At 39.2% G+C, this 10,194-nt stretch overlaps 1 protein-coding gene across 1 annotated transcript in view; it reads right to left on the bottom strand.

Annotated features, from left to right (window-relative positions):
* Positions 1 to 1,241: 1,241 nt before the first annotated feature.
* ADCY2 (adenylate cyclase 2) overlaps positions 1,242 to 10,194 on the bottom strand; it is a 230,160-nt gene continuing 221,207 nt past the window's right edge. Inside the window, exons 22-25 of the mRNA XM_075142429.1 lie at positions 9,525 to 9,632; positions 7,336 to 7,450; positions 3,353 to 3,477; positions 1,242 to 2,027 (exon numbers count right to left, since the gene is read on the bottom strand). Coding sequence (XP_074998530.1) covers positions 1,875 to 2,027; positions 3,353 to 3,477; positions 7,336 to 7,450; positions 9,525 to 9,632 — 501 coding nt within the window. The 3' untranslated portion in view covers positions 1,242 to 1,874. The remainder of the gene's footprint in view (positions 2,028 to 3,352; positions 3,478 to 7,335; positions 7,451 to 9,524; positions 9,633 to 10,194) is intronic.

Below are 10,194 nucleotides of genomic sequence, written 5' to 3'. Positions count from 1 at the left end.
AAGGCAACAACATGTTTAATGAGTTTTTATTAGATTGACCACCCATCTTGAGAGTTACTGATCAAAAGTCTCCAGCTCTGGGTGAGAAGAAAAGTCAAGTGTGTTATGTGGGACATAACTTGCATTTTGCTTTTAGAATAACTTAAAGGGATCAAAATTCAGATTGTCTGTTTTACTGCTAATGTAGGCATTTGAAACCTACTGCCATTTCAATTTGCTCACAGGCAGGTGGCTGCTGTGAGTAAACCGTGCCACACTCAGTGAGACTGTGGCCTGATGCCATTTATTTGTGACCCACAATTTTGAGAACTCCTTCTGAAAGGACACCAATGCAATACAAATGTAAATATATGTTTAATGAATAAGAAATCTGAAAACCTTTTACAGTTCAATAACATGCCAGAGCTAAGAGTGCATAAGTTGACTTCTATATTCATATGATATCAGTCTGAAAAAAATCTTGTAATTATGTGTTATTTTTTAAATAGGAGGATTTTATTAATTTTGGTCCTGTTAGGCGGCTATGACTAAAAGAATATTCAAGTACTGATAATAGCAAAGCAAAAATTAATCTTTATTATCTATGCTTCAAAGAAGCATAGGTAATACAATTACCTGCTTTTTCAGTCTTTCACCTGGCCCATCTATGAAACTCTGCAAGTGTGAAACTTCTCAATTCAACAGGATTTAAATTGATCTCGAATATCCACAAAATAGCATTTTTTGTATCTTCTGCTCATACTCATGTCCTGATGAATAAGACTATTTTAAATATCCCATGAAATCCGGCATCGTAAAGGTTAAGTGAAAGGCATGCAAGGGCAAAAGAAGTTGTCAAAATGCAAAACAAACAAAACATTTCTTCTCTTGTACAGCTTCTCCTAGTTGCTGTTCAAGCATTGCAGGCCCGTTGCAAAGTAGCAACACTGCTACTGTCTCCAGTATCTGCCACTTTGCTTGTGTTTATGGATTTGAGGTAAGTCTTCTGTGTCACCTAGGGAGTAAATGACTGCAAAGTGCCTAGGATGCCACCCAAGACTGAAGACAATAGAGATGATTCAATTTCTGAAAGGCAATAGCAAGTCTAGCAGATATTAGTGACTGAGGCTATTGAGATAGCTGGCCATAGCTTGCCTCAACATCTAACTGCTCAATAAAAAGCAGCAGCGGCAGCAGCAGAGGACGCGCAGGTTTAGAGCGACAGAAGCCATGGAAGGAAGCAAAACTAAGAGACAGCAACAGTAAGGCAAAGTACATATAAACTTTTAATGAATTAACCTTACAAAAGACAATAGCTTCAAAACATTTGACACGTTTGTACAAAACTATTCCAGCATTGTTAGCTCTCTCTTCAGAAAGAATGCCAGCAAGCCACCCAACGTGTCCCCGGCTATGAGATGCAACTGGTGATCACATCCAAATCATGTGTGGACAGAGTAAACTTATTTACAAATACTGTATACTTTAATACCAGATTAGTAGATGCTATTGGGGAGCGACTGTATTTTCCAGAAAACACCATGCATCAGAAAATAGTATGCACCCCTAGCTTTATTGCCTTTTTTCCCCTAACATCTCTTTTTAGTCCTTTCAGGATGAGTTACCTCCTTTTAATTCCTATTCCTTCTTTTCTTGTCTTTGAATAACAGTGCAAGTTGCAGTATAATCTTCCAGTCCTATAGCGTATATCGCAACTGTCCTTGAATATAGGAATATCAAGGTGCAAAATGATGGCTCATGGGACTATTCTGCAGCCATATTAAAATAAGTGCCACATACCAGAAAATAGCACGCATGTTAAGGGCCAAAATGTAGTTAAAAAGTGCGTGATACTTTCCTGAAAATAAGGTATTGATGACACATACAAGCATTCTTCAAGATGCCACGTTCCCTTGTGAAAGGGATCTTGTAATTTCAGTATGTACAAAGTATGTCTTCAATTCTCCTTTTCCTTTTACATTTATTATTCCTCTGCAAGTGCTCATGTACCCCAGTGTTTGCAGGACATTGTTCGTCTCCTCTGTAACCTGCAACAATACAGTAATGCAACCAGTGTTGATAACAGAGCAAAGCAGAATCTTCTTCCAGAATGTGAAAAGAACATATGTTCTGAGCAATTATAAGGGTTTTGCTATAATGATTATAAGGCCTTTAAGGGTCTCAAGTGAGGTTTGAGCACCTGAGCTTCCAAATAGTCTGTTGCTGGATGCCCATTCTAATCGCTTACATCAAGTATCAAAAGGGGTATAACCGTTTGCGTACCTAGGATTGCAAACAGAGGGCTCGTAGATACACAAATGGCACTAGGGACAATGCTTTTCCTCATATAGCATTTTTCTCAACTTCAGGAGCTGTTTTTCATTTCAGTAGACCCAAGCTTCCCCATCTTTTTGCAAATACTAAGGCTGTGTGAATGAAGTGATAGTAAGACATTAGCATCATCTGTCAGAGCTGCTGTTGCCAGTTTCTCACATAACTGGCAGTAAACCAAACTTTAGGCAGTTCTGCCATTTTAGGTGAAAGCCTGCTAGGACAGAGGTTGTTCAACAGCATCAGCTGTCTCAGACTGTCTGTGTTTCTTTGTGAAGCAAGCAACTGTTTGTAGATGTCATTGCTTTGACATCCCTTCTGTTTTCAGTTTTGACCAACAGTTGGTAACTCTACTTTTCTATTATTTAGTTTTGCATAGTCTCAATCATAGATTTAGAGCTCAATCACATGCTGGGATCCCAAAGTGCTAGGCAGCATACTAGGCAGATACTTAAAACGTGATCCCTGAATATGGAATCACTGGAAAGTTAGTAAATTGAAGGTCTTTTCTGTACAGTTCTATCTATGATCTATACAGATAATAATCTATAAAGATTATTTATCAGCATGGTTCATTAAAAGGGAAGTTTCATGATTGCTTTATGGATTTAACTTGATGTACAGCAGTTATGGTCATTTCCTTTATTTAAAAATAATCAACATCAGGAATGTCCTTCAGAGATAAGGTAGCTAGTATTTTACAAGTTTAGAAATTCACGAAAACGTGATTTCCCTCAAATCCTCTCTTAATCTAGGGATGCATTTCTAGGCAACCCATGACTTCCTCCACTGTATTCCTCTGTAGGGTCAAGACAAAGTTTTGATTCTCCTCCCATTTTCCCTATAATTTTCTTTTATTTCTTTACTTTCCTACCCAAGGTCTAATTCTTTTGAAATGTACAGATACAGCTGGTAGGTAATTTTTTTCTGTAGGCATCCTTAGCTCCAAAACACGGACCTGTTTAGTGTACAAATATATGATGTTTCTTAAGGAGCAAACTCAAAGGATTAAGATCAATACTAGCACAAACCCAAGACTTACCTGTATTTTATCTAAGACACCAGTGCTGTCCATCCTGCTGGCCACATTTACTGTATTGCCCCAGATATCATATTGTGGTTTTTGAGCTCCAATTACTCCAGCTATTACAGGTCCATGGTTGATACCTGGAAAACATCAGAACTTAACATTAAAAAAGAAGGACACACAGTGCATCTGGTAACATATCAAGTCAATGAACATGGTATTTGGCCTGTGCTGAATAGTGAGTACAGCAAACAATGGCCTATTCACAACTGTTTTATCAACCATTTACAGCAGGAGGGTGTTAGTCATAAAAATGCCAAAAGTTAGTTCATCTAATTTTAGTTTTACAGCTCTGTCCCATCCTGAGTAAATTTGATATTTTAAACCATTAGTATCCTAATAACCTGCTACTGCCTTTATTAGATAGCATGAGGAGCACTCTGTGGGAGAGCAGCAGCTTCTGGGAAAACAGATATGGAAGAATTTCTTCTCATTTCTATTTGTAGTGAGAAGGACTTCTCCTCTCTGCATTAGTTGATGGCCAAATCAAATGACTTTTACAGTATTCTTTGCGTCTTAAATGTAGAATAAACTAATGTGAATGAGTTGGAAGGAGTTGAAGCCTTGTCTGAAGGCTGGGCTCATAGAATGGTCCTAAATAACTGCAATATAAATATATGTATTCAAATAATTTGATTACGCATGGAGTAGGAGTAACAAATTGCTAGCGCTGAAATGCACACTGTAAGAGTGAAGAACAACATAGTATGACTATGAGAACCTCATTAGACTCTGGGCATTTTTTATCTTGCAGTAAGTTTGTATCCTATGTTATGTTTGTAAAGGGAGTGAGTTGTACTCTGCTAGTAGGGAAGGAAACCAGGAGGCAAAATCAAAAGCACTATCGCTAACCAGCATCAAATATACTATAATTGTACCTATACATACCGATGAGCAGGAAAGCCAAGTTAGACCTAGTGAGAAATAAACCCTGGCCAAGTGAGTAGTTTGGATTTCTAAAATTATCTCCAGATCAGTGGATCATAACTGACTTCTATTAATTCCTTGACAGAAACCATCACTAGGGATATATCTATGCAGCGAAATGAAAGTGTGATTGTAGCATGGGAAGGCATCTCAAAGCTGGCTCATCTAGTATGGATCATATGTAACATGGCAGCATGGGCTGGCAACAACACTATAAGCCCACTTGGAAACCCTGGAAAAAGTGACTGTAGCAGTTAAATTTAGAAAATTGGGGAAATATGCAAACCCTAAAGGATACCAGATAGAACCTCATAAATATTTGTCTAAGCATTTGGGATTAAATGCAGAAAGGGTCTTAGGCCTCGCAACACTCTGCATTAACACCCAAGTCATGGGTGTGCCTTTCTGCTTCATGACATCCAACGTGTAGAAAGCACTAGGGACCTGAGTGGAATCCACAACAGCCATCTGCTGAGTAGCCCAAGCCAGCTAGTAGGGAATACGGAAGAGATGTGTGTGGTATACGCTCTGCCATGGTCCAGAAATTAGGGCAGTGCAGTGGAACTTTCCTACAAAATACAATGGGCAGGAGGTGTCTTTTTTTTTTTTTTACCTCCTTCCTGAACCACCACTGCTGATGGTTTGAGTAATACCTCAGGGGCTGGTGACCCAACTTCAGATCCCTCCTCCTTCGAGGAGACTTCTACCCATATCTCTTAGGAATGTGTTTTGGCCACTCAGGCATTCTGGGATGTGCTGCTCTATGTCATTCCTGCTAGTGCGGATCTCCTTCGCATGACACATGTTTGTTGGGGCAAGGCTGAAAGGGGAGTACTCTCAGTCCAGGTGAATGCTCTAACAGAGGGTGATACCATCCATCTCTTTCTCTTGTATCCAAAGTGACATTTAATTATTCCATGAAAAGGCAAATATTGTTCAGCAAATACTGTTCAGCAGGACAAACAGAGAATATCTCATTCCAAAGTATCCTACAGCCTGGGCTCATAGCATTCTCCAGGGAACAGGGATCCCCATGCTTGAGCAGCCTCAGCCAAAAGCAGGAACCAAATTAAGTTCACCTACAACACAGATAAATGTTCTAACCGTGAAGCTATATGGAAAACAACATATCAGCCTCTATTCTGTTCTGAAAAAAAGCAGTACCTGTGCAAAACTTGCTGCAAAAGCATATCTAAGCTTGTCTAATAAATCAAGCACTTTAGCTACCAGAAGGGGAGGAATACCTGAAATATAATCTAGGTGCTCCCCTCCCTTGCCTGACAAATTCAGGCTGCGTACCTCCTAAGGCACAACTAGCATTTCAGGCACTCACAGAAAATGAAGGTTGAAAGCTGAGACCTCTAGTGAGTTGCAACAATTGGGGGTTAGATGCTGGCCAAGGAAGGCTTTTACAAATGGCAGTTTGGGTTTAAAGCGGGGATTATGTCAGAGGTAGATGCTAAAATGTTTCTGTGGCTCTAATTGCTATGGATATCAGATGCTTTCATGGTCAGGTGGTGGTGGGAAGTGAAGAAGTAGTGAAGTTAAGATGGGAAGTGAAGATCTCGGTGGTGCCTATATTGGATTAAGGTGACAAAAGTGCCAGTTTGAGGCCTGTGTCCCTTTGTAGATTTAATCATTCCTCATTTCATGAAGCAAAGCACTCTGACTTCTCTGAAACCTATAGCAAACACTTTAAAAATCACAAGTAGGTATCTTTTTTTTCCCCTAGAAAATCTGCTTCATGATCCCCACTTCAAAGGAGTCAGTATTGCTTTAATCAATTTGCGGATTTAGGCCTGACACTCAGCAGCTCTTTATCTGTACTGACACTGCTGATACAAGTATGCTTGCAAGTATGTGGCATGTGTCATCTATGGCAAGAAGAGAACTTTTATTCTGTACAGAAATATAGTATCTCTATACTTTTTTTTTAAACCTATCAAGTTCTGTAACACTTTGAGAAGGAAGCATACCTCAGATTTGCTTTGTCATTTTTTAACTCTAGCAAGGAATATAAAACATACTAGCAAAGGAGTGCTCTCAGGAACACATGAGTATTTCAAATCAGAAGATAGCAGGTTTTGCCAGTGGGTGGCACTGTGAAATAAACGTGAGAGGAGCAGCCGAAAGGAAAAGCAAGCGGCACAGCAAGAAAAAGACAAGACAGGAGAATAACTGTTGGAAATCAAATACTTCTGACATGTTTACAGGATTTATGGGTTTCCAATATTTATTTACTGCTTTCATTTCACACTTTCCAAGTTACACATTGCATTGTAAAACTGCTGTGTACTGCTATCAGGAAATAAACATTTTGGAACATATGGTTCTTGACCAGCTCTGAATTAATTTATTTCATCATGCTTTCCATGGCTTACTGCAGCTGCCTGTTTCTTTTTTAAAATACCATGATGCACAAGTAGAAGCAATTAGAAGCTGAAATATAAACAACTAGTCATGCTCTTATGTGTCAACAACCACAGAATAACAAAGAAGAAAAATATCCTCCTTTGTCTAACACTGGGAAGGAAAGGGTGCATTTTTTGTATGCTTGCTTGAGTTTAGTACATCTAAAATATTTCAAAATCCACCCCTTATAGCTCTTGTCCTCCAAAATTATTTACACGGTTTTGTAAAGCCCTGTCTAGAGTCTTCTTGTGTCTTTTGGTACTGAGAAGCTTAAAAAATTTATGCGGTTAACAACCTCCAGAATAATTATTATAGAGTTACCATAAAACAATTCAGAGCAATGGGAATGTATTTTTCAACCATTATTTACTGAGGAATACTGCCCTTTTCTGAGTCGTGCCTTGAGACACTCCTTGCCACAACAGCACCTATGGTTCACAGGCAATACCACATAGGCTGCCTTTAAACAGGGTAAAGATAGTGCTATTTACTTTCATGGCCCTTTTGGTTAGTCCTACTAACACTTTAATCAGCTGATACTTCATACTGAATTCTCCCCCTCCTCCATGATATTCTCATAAAAATCCTGTGATACTTACCTACTCGTAACTTGAAGTCATTGAATGAATGCTTGTTTATGACATCCAGTTTTGCCACCAAGGCAAATGCGAACTCCACCATGGTTCCTATGTGCATATACTGTCGTTCAGGTTCCTGAATTTAAACAGCCAAACAAACAGAATAAAATAATTTTCCTTAGCCTCAGTTGCTGTGACAATACAACCAAAATGTGCTGAACACTTGAAAGCACTTAAACCCTTAGGGATGTCCTAATGTCAGCAGGCAGCAGCAAAGTAATGTAGAAGATGGTGCCCTGTCTAGCATCAGTTAGATCAAACAGTGGCCAATAGACCAGGATGCATTTTACTTACACAATCAGGAAGTCTAGAGATAACATGTCTAATCGAAAGTTTTGATTCTCAAATAACCGATGCGCTGCTATCTAATCCCACAGACGCTCAATGTCTATGTGTGCCTAGGATTTGCTCATTAGTTTTCTCTAAGTGTCTGCTTCTATTTTATGTCCTTTAATAATAAATAATGCTTGTGGACAGCCCCACAGAGACTCCTCCCTCTCACTGTTGTACGGCTCAGCACCCTAGTTAATGCTTAAGCTCCAGTGAAATTTACAATTTTAAGAGTTCCTCCACTGATCTTATCTGGTAGATAAGCAAGCATCTCTGAGAACTTCTAGACCTGAAAATGAATAAAATATAGGAGGAAGAAAGGAAGAAGGCAACCCATCGTCTGCCCCCTAATTTACCAGCCTGGAGCTTATACCACTTATAAAGGCTATAGACTTAATGTCTCCTCATACATCAACAGTGTAGCCTGATTTCTAAGTACTAGTTTGAGTCCTCTCAGGCTGAGGAGAAAATTGATTTTTGGGCTCCCACAGCCCAGGGTAGGACCCTAACAAGAGAACGATTTCATAAGAGATGGACTCACTGATCTCTATGAGAAATGACTGAATCTTCCTCATTTCTTGAGACAAAGTGACAGAAGAGATGGACAGATGGCAACTTTGGGAGATGATTCATAGAGTAGATGCATCAGCCTAGGTGGGACAGTAGTGGTGCTTGCCAGAGCAGCTGTTTAGATGAATGAAGCCTGTTTCCTTTGGAGTTCACTCCTAGCTAAGACGGATGGTTTCCTGTTCAGTTGATGTATTCAGAGCCCCTCTTTAGGCACTTAGTCTTCCTTGGGTGCTTGTTTTAAGCTGGGGGCTGTTCCCAGCAGTATGCCTAGCAGTCAGTCACTGCTGCTCTAGGTACTGCAGTATCTATGGATCTTTGGGCATCTGGACTAAAGGCTGCTGAGTTTTGGTGGATTTCTTTTGAAAACGTGTACTAAATCACCAAAGGAACACTAAAACTTGGATCTCTTGATTCACAGTTTGTGGAAATAACTCAAACGATAAATTTCTTCCTGTGCACACACTAATTTTAGTTGTAATTGAGAGCTCCTCTATGTCTTCTCATCTCCAGTCTACAGTTCTGCATTTCCTTCATTCCCCTCCCTGTATTAAATGTCAGAGCTAATTTAAAATAATTCTTTTTTTGCCCTCAGGATCCTTAGGGTCTATACTTCGGGCGTTAATTGCTTCTGTCTAGAAGGAACGTGAGTTTGGCAAAAGCGCATCAATCCTAGCAGAGAATGTATTGATCCATAATTGCTGTCTCTCTGTTGCTAACCTGTAGTACTCTAAAGATCATGGCAAAAGCAAGGTTTTTATTTGAAAGTTATGAATTGCTCCTCTGAACTTCATTTCTACTGACTGCAGTTCCCAATCCTACCCTATTAAGTAAATTAGAAACAAAGGAACATGTTCTCAATGCTGAACCTGAGGGTTCTGTAAGTGTATGGCTAATACGGCTACTCAGCCCTCCCAGCTTACAATGTAAAATACTCATTCTTGCAGTCTTTTCTACACTCTATAAATCCAGTTCTGCTGCAGTATGTAGGAATAAAATGCTGTACTGTATTTAGAGTAGAAGGCCTGTTGTAGACTTAGCAAATACAGAGGTGGCATCTTCAAACTGCAATGTGAAGAACAATAATTCACAGAGACTACTAAACAAAAGTATACACTTGTCTAATACAATACAATCTATTTTAATAAGAAAAAAACTAGGCCACAACATTATACATAACCTTCAGTTTAATGAACAGAATTTTAGCCTTCATTTGAACATGTTTTTTATTAAGCAGGAACATTTTCCTGTACCTGACACTGTTCTTGGTTGGGTGTAGCACTCAATCCTGTTGCTGCCATGTAAGTGCTTCCAATGGTCTTTATCTTTTCAACTCCACTGAATTTTGGCTTTGACAGTAACTGTAAAACAAGGATGGTTATTCATTATTCACAGCCTTGTTACTCTAACAGAATTGTTACTCTAATAGCATTCAGAGCATCAATTCTTAGAACAGTCTCTTAATAGACCCCAAATGGCTTCACAAATATATACAGGATGAAGGACTTAAGGATGGATAAAACAATGGTTACAGCCTCCAAGGAAAGGGAATTTCTGTCTGCTAAAATACCTTTTTATTATAAAGGGACTAAATTTATAGTAATGAGAATAAATTCCACCTTATTGTACATAGAACTCTTAAAAGTCGGTGGACTTTGCACTCGTTTGGTATTGGAACTGAGTCGCCATGAGAGCCAACAGTTAAGTTTTGAGCAGCTTTCTGAAAGTAAGCATCTCTTCCACGCCAATGGCTGGTCCACCAATAGGACTAAAATCCGAGGATTTTAGTTCATATCCCAGGTTGTTTTGAACAATCCAATGGTCTCCAAATGGGTTTGCTGCTAAAATACCCGCTATAGCTGCAGATCCGCAAATTCAGATTGTGCTCTCTGAGTCATGACATGATCTTAATGCCTTTTTTTG

This window comes from Calonectris borealis, chromosome 2 (assembly GCF_964195595.1).
Source record: "Calonectris borealis chromosome 2, bCalBor7.hap1.2, whole genome shotgun sequence".
NCBI classification, from domain to species: Eukaryota; Metazoa; Chordata; class Aves; order Procellariiformes; family Procellariidae; genus Calonectris; species Calonectris borealis.
Note: the sequence above shows the minus strand (reverse complement) of the source record. Positions and strands in the feature narration are given on the sequence as shown.